Source organism: Solea solea, chromosome 16 (genome assembly GCF_958295425.1).
Source record: "Solea solea chromosome 16, fSolSol10.1, whole genome shotgun sequence".
NCBI classification, from domain to species: domain Eukaryota; kingdom Metazoa; phylum Chordata; class Actinopteri; order Pleuronectiformes; family Soleidae; genus Solea; species Solea solea.
The window spans coordinates 4,755,290-4,776,116 of NC_081149.1; the positions used below are offsets into that span (position 1 = coordinate 4,755,290).

General features: G+C 39.5%; 1 protein-coding gene across 2 annotated transcripts; it reads left to right on the plus strand.

The window, feature by feature from the left end:
• Positions 1–2,515: 2,515 nt before the first annotated feature.
• Positions 2,516–20,632, plus strand: grap2a (GRB2 related adaptor protein 2a). Of its 2 annotated transcripts, none has more exons than XM_058652639.1 (9): positions 2,516–2,720; positions 3,384–3,468; positions 8,268–8,439; positions 8,527–8,618; positions 8,927–9,046; positions 10,172–10,358; positions 10,594–10,683; positions 19,467–19,586; positions 20,201–20,632. In XM_058652639.1, exons 3-9 carry the CDS (start codon positions 8,362–8,364, stop codon positions 20,381–20,383), a joined length of 870 nt encoding a protein of 289 aa, XP_058508622.1. In that variant the 5' UTR covers positions 2,516–2,720; positions 3,384–3,468; positions 8,268–8,361; the 3' UTR covers positions 20,384–20,632. The 2 variants fall into 2 exon arrangements, with proteins under 2 accessions (XP_058508622.1, XP_058508623.1); XM_058652640.1 differs by having other exon boundaries at positions 8,353–8,439.
• Positions 20,633–20,827: the final 195 nt, after the last annotated feature.

Sequence of the window (20,827 nt, forward strand, 5' to 3'; positions counted from 1 at the left end):
AGGTTTAGTCATGAAACAAGAGTTCCATCTGGTGGCAGCTACGTTACATTAAAAAACACCGGGACTGTATTTTACAGCCTTGTAACAAATAACAGTACGTCATCATTTACAAAATAGGATAGGAATTTTAAAATGTTGTACATTTTCGAAAAACCTTTAACTTTTAGAACACACACTAAAATAATAACAAAAAGTAAAATATAAATAAATGTATCAGCACAAACAGAACATGAGGACAAAAATGTCCTCAAATACAAAGGTTTAGAAGGTTGCTGGTCCTCTCAAAGATACGCATACAGGAACGCACACACACACACAGAAAAGAAGAAAAAAGAGGAAACACACACACACAGTTGTGTAGTTTTTGTGGTGTTGTGACAGAGGCTTGGAGGCGGATGTGAGCGAGCTCCACCTGCAGCTGCACAGCGGGTGGTTTTCACAGATCCAGGTCAAAGACTCATCTCATCTCTGCACTTTGTCTCACGATAGAAGCAGCAGCTCAGTTTATCAACTCTCTACTGATCATCATACACACGTGTCACTCAAAGCTGCATTACACTACAGTTTTAATCTTTTCACTCACTCATTCACTCACTCACTGACTTATTTACACTCACTTACACTCACTTACTCACTTACACTCAGTGCTTTAAGTGGAAAAAAATAAGTGCCAGTACTCTCCTTATTCAACTGTTGCCAGGTAAATTAGGCGGCGGGTGGTCGGTACCAGCAGATCATTAAGTGATATATTCAAATACTAGAACATGATGCTGATTTTTAAAAAGAAAATTGTTTTATTGAACTTTCAACTTTCCAGACAAATTATGTTTGTTCACTTGCATGTGGCCCAAGGGACGTCTTCAGGGGGGCGGTCCTCCAGTAGCACTCAGGCTGATGCACAAGGGAACTAACTGGCACCTACCATTCCCTGTGGACACACATCAAAGACAGAAATGGAGAAAATTAGAGAAGCTATGCAAAGTACTCATGAGTTTGTTTCTACAATAACAAAACAGTAGACAATGACTGTCCATTATTTTAAACCTACATGTACTGTATATATATATATTATATTGTAATGTAACTTAAATGGGAAATAAACATATTTAGGAGGACCAACAACATTGATATTATTGATGAATAAGATCTTCATATACTTACACAAATGCAAACAAATCCTGGAAAGGAGGTTGACGAACAAGGCAACTGGTACTGAACAGCGGTGCGTACCAGTGCACACTGGGAAATGTAGTATGAGTATCACCAATCGCAAAAAGATAAAGAGAACAGGACAGGGTACTATGAGCTCATGAGATACACCAGAGGCTTAAAACGAGAAGCGCCGGTAAATTGACCCACAACCTTCCAGTTGACTACATTAAAGCTGCAGTGCGTAACCTTTGAATACAAATATAGTAGTGATCTCATGTTGCCTAGCAACGGTGCCAAACTATGTCCGAGGGCATAGTCTTGTACGTTGTGTTAAATCCAGGCTGAAAATCCTGGGTAAACGTGAAAAGACCTCATTGTGTGTGAATGGTTGTTCATTAAAAGTAGATGTGGAGAATATTACATCGTTAGCGACAACCAAACAATAACAACACTCTACATTTACTGTGTAACAAACACGACAGAAGATCTCTGAACGGTAAACACAGAAGTGAAGATTTAAACTAAAACACAGCAATGCTTGCTCACAGTTTTCTGTTCTGTCACCGTGGTCAACACGAGATTGTGTCGGTGCCAGAAGCTAAAGCTTAGCAACGTTAGCAAAAGTATGTTTGTTTAGGCAAATCACCTATTATGTAAAGTAGCGTTGCGTCGCACGGATCTGCAGCGATGACTCTGCTCTGGATGAGTTTGACTAATTAGCCGCCGTCTGCGGCAGAAGAAAAGAATGATGTCGTTAGGACTCAGTGAAGGGGAAGCGACATAAAAACCATTAAGATTATTTATTTAACTTTAATAAAGTTAACAAACCGAGACATGTGTTCATAAAAAATTAAGCTATAAAAATTCTATACTGGCATCGGTTCGCGTCATACAGTTTTCGTCACGATGCGTCAAAACAGTGATTTTTTGAACGGGTTTCAGTGAGCACATTTCTGGCAAGTAGGTGTGTTAGTGTGAGTATTTTAGTTATGTACAATACACTAAAAATGTTCCAACTCAGAAACCCTGACATGGGCATCAGCGACATCTCCTCGTCTGTGAGGGAGGAAGACATTTGTGTAAACAATGAAAAGTCGTGATTTTCTTTGATTTTTGACAACAGCAGCAACAACAACAACAACAACAACAGCAACAACAACAACAACAACACTGTCTCTTCTCACATTTGAGCAACAAAGATCACACTTTCTTTTGTTTTACAACATTCAGACTCAAACTGAAGAGCAAATGAATGAATGGATGAATGGATGAATGGATGGATGAATGAATGAAGGAAGTGTGAGGTTTGGTTTTATTGTGAAAGCAGGAGGAAGTGGCACACACACTCTCCCCACTTGTTGAAGAGGGCAGTTTGTTCTCTCGTCTCCTCACAGACGCTGCTGCTGCTCAAACGTGATTCCGGTGTGAAAACGCGCGACTTGAGTTTGCTGCTGCTGTGAAAGTTTGTTGGACTCACAGAGACAGAGATGTTGTTGTTTGTGCTGCTGCGTTCACTGCACTGCAGAGAGACAACAGGAGCTCGGCCTTAGAAGAAACACGTTTAGCAGGTAATGAAAAGTTCCACTCGTTTCTTTCTCTCATCTCACTCGTTCACGCTCGTGTCACACGTTTACATTTTGATTTATTGCTGTTTTAAATGTTTTAATTCAAATCTTCCATGTTCACTTAGAGAAGTTTTTAAGGACATTTTATGTGAATTTATTCAACTGTCAAACTTCTTTTGTTTGTTGCTTCATTTTAGGGAAGTTTATTTAAGCGTGTGTGTGTGTGTACTTGTATGTGTGTCTTTGTGAGGACCGTACAAACCACTGAGGACATTCTCATTTGTCCCTCACTCTCTGTAAAAAAAAAACAGTAGTCCTCATGGAGACCAAAACCTGGTCCCAATGAGGCAGAACCTTATTTCTGATCTATATTCTAAGTAGTAAACCAACACCCAAAGCCACAGCTGCCCTAAATGAACAGCATTGGTAATTATCAAAAGGATTTCTGTAATAGTTGATACACCAGTATGTCGAAGATCTTTAACCCAATTATATTTTGAATATAATAATAATATGGACATTATTATTATTTCTTCATTAAGACGTCAAATTAGAGTTATTTAAAGTTTTACCGGTTGATTGTTACTCTTGTAATTTCGAGTTTGATAACATTTTCAGTTCTTGAAAGATTTCTAAAATACTGATGTTTTCTTGTTTTTATGACAGGTGGTCGAATACCTTTGTAAACACGGTGTATGAAGAATTTTACTGGAATATTTGTGAACGTGAGTTCATCATCTGCATAAAAGAGGTGAGTCCTGTTTCCGTGATTCTGGTCCTGGTCTTTGGAACAACAGACTCCCTGAAAACCTGAGAAAATGTTCATATTCTCTTCTAACTGAGTTTATTACCTTTACTTCTGGGTCTGACACAAGTTTATTTCACTCTGTCCTTTAACATTCTTACCTCATTGATTCATTTATTCGCATTTAACGACTGATTCACTTGTCCATTTCTTTACATTTCGCCACATTTGTCACTACTTGTTTGTTTTTAATGTCTCTTTTATGTCCAGTTTAAATCACATTAGTATTTTACCTGAGTTCCATGACAGCGTTTCCTCACTTCTTTCTCTCCCTTCCTAATTCTTCTTTTCCTCAATTCTTGCTGTTTTTTAAAAAATAATACCAGCTAAATAATATTAAAAATCGGAAAGAAAACACTGTTTACATGATATTGATAATGTCATGATTATGTTGAGTAGGGAAATGATAGAAGTTATTGTTTTGGACTCTTTTAAAGAGCTCCATAATTAACCACAGGGAACAAGTTGTACAAATAAACCAATATAAATCTGGATTTATGAATATATAACATGTGGGGTACCTCAAATGTTTCTTATGTATAGTAATGACATTTGCAGAGTAATCAGATATGTTAAAATTTGTGTTATTTGCAGATGTCACCAATGTTTTCTGTTTTCCTGTGTGAGGAAGTTTCGTCTTTTTTTATCTACAGTTGGACGTTATTGGCTTTGATTCTTGTGTCGGATGTTGTGCTCATTACTCTTCAGTGATGACACTTTCTCACCAATCAGAGGGATGATCTGATTGGTGATGATAAGTGAACTAGATTTTGGTATATCAGTATAAATAGAATTTGGAACTATAAGTAGATTTTGGAAATATAAGTGAACTTTAAGTAGATTTTGGAATTACAGTATAAGTACATTTTGGAACTTTAAGTAGATTTTGGATAATAAGTAGGATTTTTAAGTCTTTTTAATTGTTGTACATTGTTGGCTTTGATTCTTGTGTCGGACTTCGTGCTCATGACAATTCAGTGACGACACTCTCTGCCCAATCAGAGGCCGGCATTTAAGTGATGATTAGATTCCCTGGCTCCACTCGTCTTTATGCTGATGTGTCTTTGTCCCACGTTGACAGTGTGTAAATGGTAAAAAGTTACAAAAGTGTAATATGAATACAGAACATTTACCAACTCTTCATCTTCTCCTGATTAGTGGTTACTAGAAATATGAATAACAAAGTAAAGTACAGATATTATAAAGTATTTTTACGTTTTTTATCTTTGTTACAACACTGGTTTTCCTGAAGTCGAACTTTCATTTTACTGTAAGATGTCATTTCTTTATTGTGCAGCTCTTATTTTGGAATTTGTTTTATTTTAGCTACATTCAGACAAACAAAAGTTCCATATGATGAATTTCAGTGTGTTTGCTGAATCTTTGACACTCAGATTCTCCACAGTGACATCTCTGTCCAGAGCAGACGTAACAACATTAATCATTAAATGTTGACTCAAACGTGCAAGACTTGAGTTAGATATTAATCATTAGATTAGATTGTCATGTCCTGTTGGAAAAAACATTTATTTCCCTTTAAAGCCACGGTCAGTCGATTTGACTGAGGAAGTTTTTATCTTAATAAAACAAATGTTTAATCTGTTCATTTGTTAATGTTTAGCTTTACTTCATTTAACTTCACATATGAAGAACAAACTAAAATGTCAGCTAAATAAATGACAGTAAATGGTGAAAAAAGAAATCACTTCACTCTTTCAGTGTTCCCTGTAACTTATATCATATTTACTAATTATATAAACGCAGTACATTTGTGACCATAAATTATTAATTTTACCATCTCTTCACTAGAAAACAGCCAGAAAATAAAGGAAATGTGTGCACAGTATTAAAATAAAAGGCTGAAGTGTCAAGTTTGTCGTCTTAAACTTGGACAAAAACAGGATCCATCTCTTTTAACGTAAATGGAATGGAACCAGGCTTGCATCACGTCTTAATCTAATGTCACTTTACCAGTGTGTGAAGTATATGTGAGGAAGAGGAGGATGGAGAGAATAAATCTGCCTCCTGTGAAAAGTCTGCACAAATACCGTTCTACAGGAATACGTTTGTTGTGTTTGAAACCTGTCGTAGGACAGTTATGTGTTACGTTCCTCACATTTATAGATAGATAATATTGTAGTTATACCAATTTTGATAGCCCAACATTTCAGTGTGAAGGTTTTACACTGATGTAGTGTACGATAATTCTCATCACAAAGCTGTTACTGGTGTGTACATTTAATGACCTTAAGGTGACAAATGTAACTATTTATTTTACTCTGTGTATTACGAACCAGAGCAGATGTTGAAAACATCACAAAAATACAGATCAGTGGCAAATGTTGTGACACTTGTGTATTATTACTTCACCCCCCACGGAGTGGGAGTGAATTATTATTATTATTTTTGTTTTTAGTAGGTCTGTCTGTCTGTCTGTCTGTCTGTCTGTCTGTGTTTCCACACTTGCCAATATGACCAACAGAGGCTGACAGAGGCTTGTTGCGTGAATGGGTTGAAGTTTGCCATCTCTGATTGCCTTGTTTTGGAAATGTCATGGTTTCATAAACACATGTTGTAGAAGTTTAACTTGAGGATAAATTAAAAGAAAAGAACCCACAGAAATGCTTATTCACCAGAAAATGCTTGAACACAGTCTCTACAAAAGAGTTAAAAAATACAGATCACATCTGTTTATTTATTAATCCTTTATTTAGCGAGACAGATCTCATTGATAGTACAAATTTTTACATAGACAAAACCATTTCAGATATAAAACTCACAACAGAATATTAAAGCTAAAAGGAAGCAGTTACAGGTGCGTGCACATATTTCCTGTATTCCTGTTTCAATGCATTTTATGGTTGCATTTTAAGAGACTAAAGAAGGAGAAAATAGAATGGTTAACACTAACCCTAACCTCCTAACCCTGACCATAAAAACCAAGTCTTGCACCTTTAAAAAAAGCACTTTAAACAGGCTGACGACTGGCTGACGACTGGAAACTGAGAGAAGAAAGAAAAATAGAATTTAGTGTAGAAGTCACAGCAAAAGAAAAATACCTGTCCAAAAATCAGAGTTATGTACTGACAAATCTCCCTCAAAAACAGAGCCTTTACATGACTCTCTGTTCACTTTAGGACCATGGTTCTCAAACTGTGGTACGTTTACCACCAGTAGTACACGAGTATTAGGAAGAAAATCAGAAAATATACCAGAAAATTTATGATAAATCTCATTACCAAGCTGCTACCAATGTGTACATTTTATGTCCGTAAGGAGACAAATGTAATGATTTATTTTACTCAGTGTATTACAAACCAGAGCAGATGTTTTTTTTAGGGAAATTTTATGGTTTTACTGTCATATTTTTCTCCATTATTTACCATTGTTTTTACCAAGATAGAAATAATACTAGACATTAAGTGGTATTACCATAAATACTACCTGCACATTAAAAAATATGATGCCACATAATTACCTATCGTGTAATAGGGAAGTATTAAATATGTGTACAATTCTATCATGAAATAACAGGTCACAGTGAGGGGTTTTTCACCCTTCATGCACTCAAACTCAGATTAAAGTCATCATTTTGCAGCGCGCTCAAGAGCTGCAGTAGCAAAGATAAGTCACCACATCCTTTTGAAACCACAAACAGTCAGGGTTTTTACATCTATGAGAAAATTATCAAGTAACAAATCAGCTACCCCCCCAACACCTCCACCTCCACCCCCCCCAAAAAAAAGTGTACTGAAAAGGTTCCTCTCACATCTGCCTGTTTTATTGTCTCATAAATATACAGTAAATTAGGAAGTGGCTCGTGTGTCTTTTCCTACTTTGAAAATAGATTGTTTATTATAATTTTTTCCAGTTCCTTTACTGTAAACAGCCACAGAAACGCTGTGTCACGCTTACGTGACTGTGTAACCGGAAGTAAAGCAGCTTTAACTTGTGTTGTTCATTTCACTGGTCTTCCTAAAAACAAACACTGAAACATTTACAGTGGACACATTTTTCTTTTTATGGAACAATATATCACCATCTATACATATAAATGGATATACATATATATACACATTTACACACATATATACATATGTATGTATATACATATATATACGTATGTATATATATGTATATACATACATATGTATATATATATATATATATACATATATATGTATATATACGTGTGAACTCATGACAAATATTTACTATCATCTGAAGGAGAATTATGATTTAGATATTGTTACGGTCCTTCATGGTTATTTTTTAACTTGTAATTATTATTTTGTTTTATCCATCAACGGTTCTGATGAATGGAACATTATTAGGTCATGTTCAGCTTCAATTTACAGGCCATTTACAGAACAACACTGCCACTCGCTGGATTACCAGGAAAATTGCATCCATGCCATTCAGAGGGAAATGGGTTGAATAGTAAAAAACCAAGACCTAGACTTAGATTAAAAGTATTTTAACACTCAATGCATGATTTTATACTGTATTGTAATGATGGTGGCGTTTGTCAAGGAAATTAGTTTATATTGGGTTTTAATGTCATGACATTTATGTCCTTTAGGCAATGAATGTAACTATTATTATTTTATACAGCGTAACATTTCAAAATAACACAAAATTATCAGAAAAAATTCAAAACATTAAAAAATGCATCCTCGAGGTTGCATGAAAGTTTACTTTTGTTAAATTAAAATAATAATATATTTTTTTATTTCTCTGTATAGAAACAGTTGCAGTGGACCTCGCCATCCCTCATCTTTGTTGTCTTCATTTTTTTTGTTGTTGTTTTTTTTAAACCTCACTGATCAGCTGATCCTGATGGAAGCAAGGGGAAAGTACGAATTTGCCGCGACAGCGGACGACGAGCTCACCTTCAGAAAAGGCGACATTCTGAAGGTAGAGCGAATTTAAATTATGCTTTTTTCTTCATTATATTATATACATTAGTCATTCACCACTTACTGTTTTCCCTTCTCTGACCAGATTCTGAGTCCACAAGACGATTGGTACAAAGCAGAGATGAATGGAGAAGAAGGTTTTGTGCCACAAAACTACCTGGAACTGCAGACTCCGAGGTACGAGGCGGTGACGTCACCAATGAGATCTGAACTCTAACCAGTTTTAATTCATTCACCTTCAATTTATGACTAATTCAAAGAACTTCACCTGAAGTTCTACACACTGGAACTTTGTTTTCACGGTCACTTGTTTGGTCAATGAAATGTGAAAAATGTTGATTTTTGTTTCCCCAAACCTTGAAACTGTGAGTTTTTACATTTTACATTGTTCCATGGAACAAAAAACTAAGAACTTGTTTTAATATTTCCCAAAAAAACGACTTGGTACAATCCAAATATCACAGTTACCGTGGTTGTTTTTCCAGGTGGTTTCAGGAGAACGCTAGTCGCAACGACGCCGAGGATCTGCTGAGACACAAGGATATCGGAGAGTTCGTGATCCGAGGCTCGCAGAGTTCGCCGGGAGAATTCTCCATCTCTGTCAAGTGAGAAAAAACTATTTTTTGACATACATTTACTTCCCGAGGCTCGACTTTGTTGTTATTTATATATGGAGTTTTATTTACTACACATAGTTTTAGTTTTATAGTCCAGATTAACCAGGTCACAAAACATCATCACATGTCAATGAATTCTCATAATCATGTAAATATACTAATGTTGAGAAGTAAAAGTATTAAAAAAGTGAGGAGTTAGGATTGAGTCAGTGGTAGGGCCAGTCTTCTTTCAACTGGAAGGTTGTGGGTTCAATTCCTGGCTCTGCTTGTCTAATATGCGTCCTTGAGCAAAGACACTTAACCCTACGTTGAAGCGTGTGAATGTGACTGGTGAGTGAGTGAGTGAGTGGGAGTGAGTGTAAATGAGTGAGCGTAAGTTAGTGTCTGACAGTGTTAGTGTCTGACAGTGAGTGAGTGTCTGAAGGTGAATGAGCGTAAGTGAGTGAGTGTCTGAAAGTGAGTGTCTGACAGTGAGTGAGTGTCTGTATATGTCTGTGTGTCCTTGGGAAAGACACTTAACCCTACGTTGAAGCATGTGAATGTGACTGGGTGAGTGAGTGGGAGTGAGTGTAAATGAGTGAGTGTAAGTGAGTTAGTGTCTGACAGCGAGTGAGCGTAAGGGAGTTAGTGTCTGACAGTGAGTGAGTGTCTGAAGGTGAGTGTCTGACAGTGAGTGAGTGTCTGACAGTAAGTGAGTGAGTGTCTGACTGTAAGTGAGTGAGTGACTGTATATGTCTGTGTGTCCTTGGGCAAAGACACCCCATGTTGCAGCGTGTGAATGAGTGTGAAAGATTTGTGAATGGGTGAAAAGTGTAGTGTAAAGCAGCTCATCAAGAAAACCAACTATTATTCTTCTGATTGTATTTGGTAGTAATAAGTAACAAAGTACAGATACGTGAGTTTTGCACTGTGATATGACTTAAACGTAGCATATTAATCTTCATCCTCATCAAAAAAATTATCATATTTTACAAGTAAACAGGTGTAGTTTTCTTCTCTGGCCAGCAGAGGGAGGTCCAGCACAGGAGACAGGGAGTCAGTGGACATTCAGGAAAATGTGATTACGTCTCTGTCACTGACTGGACATTAAATCCGTCCTTTTCCCCTCCACAGACATGAAAGTGACGTTCAGCACTTCAAAGTGCTGCGCGACAACCAGGGCCATTACTTCCTGTGGTCAGAGAAGTTCACGTCCCTCAACAAACTGGTGGACTTCTACAAGAACACCTCCATCTCCAAGACCAGGGAGATGTACCTCCATGACGGCACCTCGGCCAACAGGAACGTCTCTACGGCTCAGGTCTGCCGACACTTATGGGGCCCTCTGCTGAATTAGGGCCCCCATAAACCTAAGAGTAGCCGGTGCTTGATTATTATTATGAATGTAACACTATAAAGTGCCTTTATTTTTTACACTTTTAAATTGTCAAGTTTTGTCATGATGCATCTTCATTTTATGGTCTAAAAAAATTATTACTAATTATTTTCAAAATACTTCATTGAAACAAACAGCTGTGTTTGTTTGTTTACTACAGGTGAAGAGGGGAAGTTTGCCTGAACAACACTCAGCTGCAGCGATCGCAGCCGGACCGCGACGAGCATCAGACCAACCACACAGTCAGCTGGTGCGCTCTCTCTCTCTTTATATACTTTAAAATATTACGTGTGTACAAACACTATCTATATACATATACATATATATATACATATATATATATATATATATATATATATACATATACATATATACATACATACGTATATACATGTACATACATATACATACATACACACACATATGTATATATGTATATACATACATATATACATATACATACATACATAAATCCCACAAATCATGTGACAAATCATGAGACTGACAAACTGAATATTTGTTTATTAGGGTTCGAGCAACAAGGTTGCAAGAACCCTATTGAAATGCAAAAGATTATTATTATTAGGGTTCGAGCAACAAGGTTGCAAGAAACCTATTGAAACTGGAAGGATTATTAGGGTTCGAGCAACAAGGTTGCAAGAACCCTATTGAAATGCAAAAGATTATTAGGGTTCGAGCAACAAGGTTGCAAGAACCCTATTGAAATGCAAAAGATTATTATTATTATTATTATTATTAGGGTTCGAGCAACAAGGTTGCAAGAAACCTATTGAAACTGGAAGGATTATTATTATTATTATTATTCTTATTATTCCCCCAAATGAATTGCCTTTTTGAGGCCTTTCCCATACCCCAAAACTCACCAATTTTTGTGACCGCATCAATACTGGTGTAAATTTACGTCTGAAAAAGGTTCGGGGAATGTGCGTCGAAAATTGAATGTGGGAGGGGCCAATAAGTGCGGCGCCACCTGTCCAAATTCACCATGACCAACACAAATATCGCACATGCACGAAATTCGGTACACATGTGTAGTGGGTCAGGATGAAGAAAAAATTACATTATGACCATGATCCAAACCCAACAGGAAATCCGCCATCTTGGGTTGATTGGCGATTTTTTGGCGATTTTGGCGAATTCGCAGCAAAGGTATTTGAACTAACTCCTCCTAGAGTTTTCGTGCGATCACCTTCAAACTTGGTGAGGTCCCTGTGGACCAGTTGAGGAGCTCACGGTATCAAATGTTTTTTCAAATGTCGCACGGCGCACGAGATAGGGGGCGGCAAAGTTTGTGATGATTCTGATGTTTCGCATCAGAAAAAAAAAACTCTTATAACTTTGCGATGGAAGGTCCGATCCGAACCAAACTTGCTATGATTGATGATGGGCCATGGCTGAAGACGTCTATGAAAAAACGGTGAAGTTTGAAAACAGCGCCTCCTTGTGGTGAAAGAAAATACACCAAAAAAAAGTTTTTTTACGATTTCGGGAATAACTTTTACACAGATAATCGTACCGCACTCAAAATTGGTGACAACAGTCAAAACACATGGTAGATGATGCGTGATCAATATGACGACAAATCGTTTAACGGTGTTGCCATGGCAACGACGCAAAGTCGGATTTTTGGGACAAAAAATCAAACTGCTACAACTTCGCGAATCCTGGTCCGATCTGAACCAAACTTGCTAGGATTGATGATAGTCCGGCCCTAAAGACGTCTATATGAAAATATTCAATTTCGAAAACAGCGCCCCCTGGTGACAGTAGCCAATATGACAGCTTGTATTTCAATTATCTCCTCCTAGAGCTTTTGTGCGATCACCTTCAAACTTGGTGAGATCAATGTGGACGAGTTGAGCATCAAAAGTTATCAAAAGCTTTTTAAAATATTGTATGGCGTAGGAGATAGGGGGCGCCAAAATTGGAGATAATAATAATTTTTCTCAACAGACAATGAAACTCTTATAACTTCGCGATGGAAGATCTGATCCCAACCAAACTTGCTATAGTTGATGTTGGTTAGTTGCTGAAGACGACTATGTTGCTGAAATGGTACATTTTGAAAACAGCGCCTCCTGGTGGTGGTAGAAAATTCTAAAAAAACAAACTGTTACAACTTTGCCAATCCTGCTCCGATCTGAATCAAACTTGCTGGGATTGATGATAGTCCAGCCCTGAACACGTCTATATGAAAATATTCATTTTCAAATACAGCGCCCCCTGGTGACAGCAGACAGAATTACATTTATAGTTTTTGATGCTGCTCCAACAGGGATTGTTGTATCCGCTTGAAACTTAGTATGTGGGACCCCAGGCCCTTCCTCAACATGTCCGTAAAAGGTCACCTCCCTACAGGAAGTGGAACGCCCGAAACAGGAAGTAAAGTCTTACATTGTCCGATTGACACGAAACTAGATATGTGAGTTATGGGACCTTCCCTGAACATGTTTCCGGAGACGAACAGGAAGTCGGCCATTTTAAACAGGAAGTGCCCTCTAACTTTGCCGTACGTTGTCCGATTTGCACAAAATCTTATATGTGACACCAGGGACCTGTCCTGAGCATGTCCGTAAAAGGTCACCTCCCTACAGGAAGTGGAATGCCCGAAACAGGAAGTAAACTCTAAGATTGTCCGATCTGAACAAAACTTGATATGTAAGACAAGGGAACTTCCCTGAACACGTTTACGGACGCGCATTTGACCGAACAGGAAGTCGGCCATTTTAAACAGGAAGTGCCCTATCACTTTGCCATACGTTGCCGCGATCCCCCCCGAAATTTGGATCGACATGCACGGGGACGCCGCTGAAAATAACTAGTACTGAAAATAACTAGTACTGAAAATAACTAGTACTGAAAATAACTAGTACCGCGCGCGGTGAATGAACGGGTGAGAGCGCGAGGCACGCGGGGAGCCGTGGCACACGGCGACCCGCGTGGGTCGGCTCGAACCCGTTCAGAACCGCGCGCGGTACTAGTTATTTTTATTATTATTATTCCTAAAAGTAAATCGCATTTTTGAGGCCTTTCCCATACCCCAAAACTCACAGATTTTTGTGACCGCATCAATCCTGGTGTAAATTTACGTCTGAAAGTCGTTCGGAGAAGATGCGTGGAAAATTGGAAGTGGGAGGGGCTAAAAAGTCACGCAAAAAACTTCTATTAGGTCAACTCATGTCGGGTTTAACGTATGTGAACGAAACTTGGTACACACGTTCATTAGGTGGGGACGGTCAAAAAAGTCGATGACGACTTTCCCGTGAAACCTACAGGAAATCCGCCATCTTGGGTTGATTGGCGATTTTTTGGCGATTTTGGCGAATTCGCAGCAATGGTATTTGAACTAACTCCTCCTAGAGTTTTCGTGCGATCACCTTCAAACTTGGTGAGGTCCCTGTGGACCAGTTGAGGAGCTCACGGTATCAAAAGTTTTTTCAAATGTCGCACGGCGCACGAGATAGGGGGCGGCAAAGTTCGTGATGATTCTGATGTTTCGCATCAGAAAAAAAAAACTCTTATAACTTTGCGATGGAAGGTCCGATCCGAACCAAACTTGCTATGATTGATGATGGGCCATGGCTGAAGACGTCTATGAAAAAACGGTGAAGTTTGAAAACAGCGCCTCCTTGTGGTGAAAGAAAATACACAAAAAAAAAGTTTTTTTACGATTTCGGGAATAACTTTTACACAGATAATCGTACCGCACTCAAAATTGGTGACAACAGTCAAAACACATGGTAGATGATGCGTGATCAATATGACGTCAAATCGTTTAACGGTGTTGCCATGGCAACGACGCAAAGTCGGATTTTTGGGACAAAAAATCAAACTGCTACAACTTTGCGAATCCTGGTCCGATCCGAACCAAACTGGCTAGGATTGATGATAGTCCGGCCCTAAAGACGTCTATATGAAAATATTCAATTTCGAAAACAGCGCCCCCTGGTGACAGCAGACAATATGACAGCTTGTATTTCAATTATCTCCTCCTAGAGCTTTTGTGCGATCACCTTCAAACTTGGTGAGATCAATGTGGACGAGTTGAGCATCAAAAGTTATCAAAAGCTTTTTAAAATATTGTATGGCGTACGAGATAGGGGGCGCCAAAATTGGAGATAATAATAATTTTTCATAACAGACAATGAAACTCTTATAACTTCGCGATGGAAGGTCTGATCCCAACCAAACTTGCTATAGTTGATGATGGTTAGTTGCTGAAGACGACTATGTTGCTGAAACGGTACATTTTGAAAACAGCGCCTCCTGGTGGTGGTAGAAAATTCTAAAAAAACAAACTGTTACAACTTTGCCAATCCTGGTCCGATCTGAACCAAACTTGCAAGGATTGATGACAGTCCGGCCCTGAACACGTCTATATGAAAATATTCATTTTCAAATACAGCGCCCCCTGGTGACAGCAGACAGAATTACATTTATAGTTTTTGATGCTGCTCCAACAGGGATTGTTGTTTCCGCTTGAAACTTAGTATGTGGGACCCCAGACCCTTCCTCAACACGTCCGTAAAAGGTCACCTCCCTACAGGAAGTGGAATGCCCGAAACAGGAAGTAAAGTCTTACATTGTCCGATTGACACGAAACTAGATATGTGAGTTATGGGACCTTCCCTGAACATGTTTCCGGAGACGCCGTTGACCGAACAGGAAGTCGGCCATTTTAAACAGGAAGTGCCCTCTAACTTTGCCGTACGTTGTCCGATCTGCACAAAACCTTATATGTGACACCAGGGACCTGTCCTGAGCATGTCCGTAAAAGGTCACCTCCCTACAGGAAGTGGAACGCCCGAAACAGGAAGTAAAGTCTTACATTGTCCGATCTGAACAAAACTTGATATGTAAGACAAGGGAACTTCCCTGAACACGTTTACGGACGCGCATTTGACCGGACAGGAAGTCGGCCATTTTAAACAGGAAGTGCCCTATAACTTTGCCATACATTGCCCGATCCCCCCCGAAATTTGGATCGACATGCGTGGGGACGCCGCTGAAAATAACTAGTACTGAAAATAACTAGTACCGCGCGCGGTGAATGAACGGGTGAGAGCGCGAGGCACGCGGGGAGCCGTGGCACACGGCGACCCGCGTGGGTCGGCTCGAACCCGTTCAGAACCGCGCGCGGTACTAGTTATTATTATTATTATTATTATTATTCCTAAAAGTAAATCGCATTTTTGAGGCCTTTCCCATACCCCAAAACTCACAGATTTTTGTGACCGCATCAATCCTGGTGTAAATTTACGTCTGAAAGTCGTTCGGGGAAAATGCGTGGAAAATTGGAGGTGGGAGGGGCTAAAAAGTCACGCAAAAAACTTCTATTAGGTCAACTCATGTCGGGTTTAACGTACGTGAACGAAACTTGGTACACACGTTCATTAGGTGGGGACGGTCAAAAAAGTCGATGACGACTTTCCCGTGAAACCTACAGGAAGTCCGCCATCTTGGGTTGATTGGCGATTTTTTGGCGATTTTGGCGAATTCGCAGCAATGGTATTTGAACTAACTCCTCCTAGAGTTTTCGTGCGATCACCTTCAAACTTGGTGAGGTCCCTGTGGACCAGTTGAGGAGCTCACGGTATCAAAAGTTTTTTCAAATGTCGCACGGCGCACGAGATAGGGGGCGGCAAAGTTCGTGATGATTCTGATGTTTCGCATCAGAAAAAAAAAACTCTTATAACTTTGCGATGGAAGGTCAGATCCGAACCAAACTTGCTATGATTGATGATGGGCCATGGCTGAAGACGTCTATGAAAAAACGGTGAAGTTTGAAAACAGCGCCTCCTTGTGGTGAAAGAAAATACACAAAAAAAAAGTTTTTTTACGATTTCGGGAATAACTTTTACACAGATAATCGTACCGCACTCAAAATTGGTGACAACAGTCAAAACACATGGTAGATGATGCGTGATCAATATGACGACAAATCGTTTAACGGTGTTGCCATGGCAACGACGCAAAGTCGGATTTTTGGGACAAAAAATCAAACTGCTACAACTTTGTGAATCCTGGTCCGATCTGAACCAAACTTGCTAGGATTGATGATAGTCCGGCCCTAAAGACGTCTATATGAAAATATTAAATTTCGAAAACAGCGCCCCCTGGTGACAGTAGACAATATGACAGCTTGTATTTCAATTATCTCCTCCTAGAGCTTTTGTGTGATCACCTTCAAACTTGGTGAGATCAATGTGGACGAGTTGAGCATCAAAAGTTATCAAAAGCTTTTTAAAATATTGTATGGCGTACGAGATAGGGGGCGCCAAAATTGGAGATAATAATAATTTTTCATAACAGACAATGAAACTCTTATAACTTCGCGATGGAAGGTCTGATCCCAACCAAACTTGCTATAGTTGTTGATGGTTAGTTGCTGAAGACGACTATGTTGCTAAAACGGTACATTTTGAAAACAGCGCCTCCTGGTGGTGGTAGAAAATTCTAAAAAAACAAACTGTTACAACTTTGCCAATCCTGGTCCGATCTGAACCAAACTTGCTGGGAATAATGATAGTCCGGCCCTGAACACGTCTATATGAAAATATTCATTTTCAAATACAGCGCCCCCTGGTGACAGCAGACATAATTACATTTATAGTTTTTGATGCTGCTCCAACAGGGATTGTTGTATCCACTTGAAACTTAGTATGTGGGACCCCAGACCCTTCCTCAACATGTCCGTAAAAGGTCACCTCCCTACAGGAAGTGGAACGCCCAAAACAGGAAGTAAAGTCTTACATTGTCCGATTGACACGAAACTGGATATGTGAGTTACCGGACCTTCCCTGAACATGTTTACGGAGACGCCGTTGACCGAACAGGAAGTCGGCCATTTTAAACAGGAAGTGCCCTCTAACTTTGCCGTACGTTGTCCGATCTGCACAAAACCTTATATGTGACACCAGGGACCTGTCCTGAGCATGTCCGTAAAAGGTCACCTCCCTACAGGAAGTGGAACGACCGAAACAGGAAGTAAAGTCTTACATTGTCCGTTTGACACAAAACTAGATATGTGAGTTACAGGACCTTCCCTGAACATGTTTCCAGAGACGAACAGGAAGTTGGCCATTTTAAACAGGAAGTGCCCTCTAACTTTGCCGTACGTTGTCCGATTTGCACGAAACCTTATATGTGACACCAGGGACCTGTCCTGAGCATGTCTGCAAAAGATGACTTCCCAACAGGAAGTGGAATGCCCGAAATAGGAAGTAAACTCTAAGATTGTCCGATCTGAACAAAACTTGATATGTAAGACAAGGGAACATCCCTGAACATGTTTACGGACGCGCATTTGACCGAACAGGAAGTCGGCCATTTTAAACAGGAAGTGCCCTATAACTTTGCCATACGTTGCCCGATCCTCCCCGAAATTTGGATCGACATGTGCGGGGACGCCGCTGAAAATAACTAGTACTGAAAATAACTAGTACTGAAAATAACTAGTACCGCGCGCGGTGAATGAACGGGTGAGAGCGCGAGGCACGCGGGGAGCCGTGGCACACGGCGACCCGCGTGGGTCGGCTCGAACCCGTTCAGAACCGCGCGCGGTACTAGTTATTTTTGATTTTAATATTGAGCTTGTTTACAGTCGTGTCCTACTGCATCAGTGATCACTGTTAATGACTGCAGACAACTGTTATACGACTTTAAACCACTGTAGACAACTTGTCTACGACTGTAGACTGTAATACAACTGTAAACGACTGTTATACGGCTGTAGACGACTGTAGACGACTGTTATACGACTGTAGACTGTTATACAACTGTAAACGACTGTTATACGGCTGTAGATGACTGTGGGTGACTGTTATACCACTGTAGACTGTTATACAACTGTAAACGACTGTTATATGACTGTGGACGACTGCAGACAACTGTTATACGACTTTAAACCACTGTAGATGACTGTAGGCGACTGTGGATGACTGTTATACGACTGTAGACTGTAATACAACTGTAAACGACTGTTATACGGCTGTAGACGACTGTGGGTGACTGTTATACGACTGTAGACTGTTATACAACTGTAAACGACTGTTATACGACTGTGGACGACTGTGGGTGACTGTTATATGACTTTAAACGACTGTTATACGACTGTAGACTGTTATACAACTGTAAACGACTGTTATACGACTGTGGACGACTGCAGACAACTGTTATATGACTTTAAACCACTGTAGATGACTGTAGGCGACTGTGGATGACTGTTATACGACTGTAGACGACTGTGGGTGACTGTTATACGACTGTAGACTGTTATACAACTGTAAACGACTGTTATACGACTGTGGACGACTGTGGGTGACTGTTATACGACTGTAGACTGTTATACGACTGTGGACGACTGTGGGTGACTGTTATATGACTTTAAACCACTGTTATACGACTGTACACTCCAATACAACCGTAAACGACTGTTATACGGCTGTAGACGACTGTGGGTGACTGTTATACGACTGTAGAGTGTTATACGACTGTGGACGACTGTGGGTTGACTGTTATATGACTTTAAACCACTGTTATACGACTGTAGACTGTAATACAACTGTAAACGACTGTTATACGGCTGTAGACGACTGTGGGTGACTGTTATATGACTGTAGACTGTTATACAACTGTAAACGACTGTTATACGACTGTGGACGACTGCAGACAACTGTTATACGACTTTAAACCACTGTAGATGACTGTAGATGACTGTAGGCGACTGTAGGCGACTGTGGATGACTGTTATACGACTGTGGGTGACTGTTATATGACTTTAAACCACTGTTATACGACTGTAGACTGTAATACAACTGTAAACATCTGTTATACGGCTGTAGACGACTGTGGGTGACTGTTATACGACTGTAGACTGTTATACAACTGTAAACGACTCTTATACGACTGTGGACGACTGCAGACAACTGTTATACGACTTTAAACCACTGTAGATGACTGTGGATGACTGTTATACGACTGTAATGACAATGTCGTTTTTACCTTTTCCAGGTGAAGAGAGTGGGTCTGGAGGAACGAGCTCACACCATCGGTCACACAGGGAGAAACAGCCCCGTCACGCCTGCTGCAAACGTTCCACGTCGTTCCTCTGAGACCATGCCTCTGCCTCAGGTCAGCCTGACGACCTATGACCTCTGACCTTAGAGGACACACAAGTGTCTGTTGTAGGATTTTGGTTGATGTCACATTTTTAGTATCTGCTCAGCTCACTTGGAACCTGTTGTAATGTAACAAAGTACAAATACTTTACTGAAGTACAAAATTCCTTGTAAAATATCCTTATACACTTTTTAATGTTATAATTTTTTCTTACAATTTTCTGTTATTTTGAAATGTTACACTGTGTAAAACAAAGTAACATTCATCACCTTAAGGACATAAATGGCATTTATAAAAACCCAATATAAACAAATTTTACTTTACTTTATATTTCTAGAAACCCTTACCCCTCTACATTTCCTCTAACTATCTTTGTTACTCATTACTAACAAATAAAATCAAAAGAAGAGTTGGTATTATGGTTTGTATTTATATATAGAGCTTTTCTAGTCTTGATTAACTGCTTTACACTACAGTTTTCACCCATTCACAAGCTGCAACATGGGGTTAAGTGTCTTTGCTCAAGGACATATACAGATGTCAGGAATTGAACCCACAACCTTCCAGTTGAAAGACAACTCGCTCTACCACTAAGCCACCATGGCATTTGTTTTGATTCTTCACAGAAACCGGCCACAATTCAGGTGAAGGCGCTGTACGACTTCACCGCCGAGGAAGATGATGAGCTGGGCTTCTCCACCGGTGACGTCATCGAGGTGCTGGACCGCTCGGACGTGTCATGGTGGAGAGGACGTCTACGAGGGAAGACCGGGCTGTTTCCTGCCAACTACACCATGACACAGCTGTGAGGGAAGACTTTCACACGCTCATTCTGCAGGAGATGAATTTATGACTCATCCCAGTCTCTACAACCACACATCAAAGACTTGAGTGACTCGTGTGTGTGTGTGTTTTCACACTGACATGTTTGTGTCACACGTGGGTTAATAACATCTGTGGAACTACGTGTTCGTACACTGGTATTTATTTGAAAAAGTGCTTATTGGCCAATGAATGGATGAATGGTTTCTGCTCAGGCTGTTATAGTGTCATTATGTTTTTATACTACATATACATATATATATATATATATATATATATATATATATATATATATATATATAAACATATATACATATATACATATATATAAATATATATATATGTATATATATATAAATAAATATATATAAAAGAGAAAATGATTTGTGTAGATGTCTGAAAGCTTCAGTACTTTCCTCAGCTCTCACTGA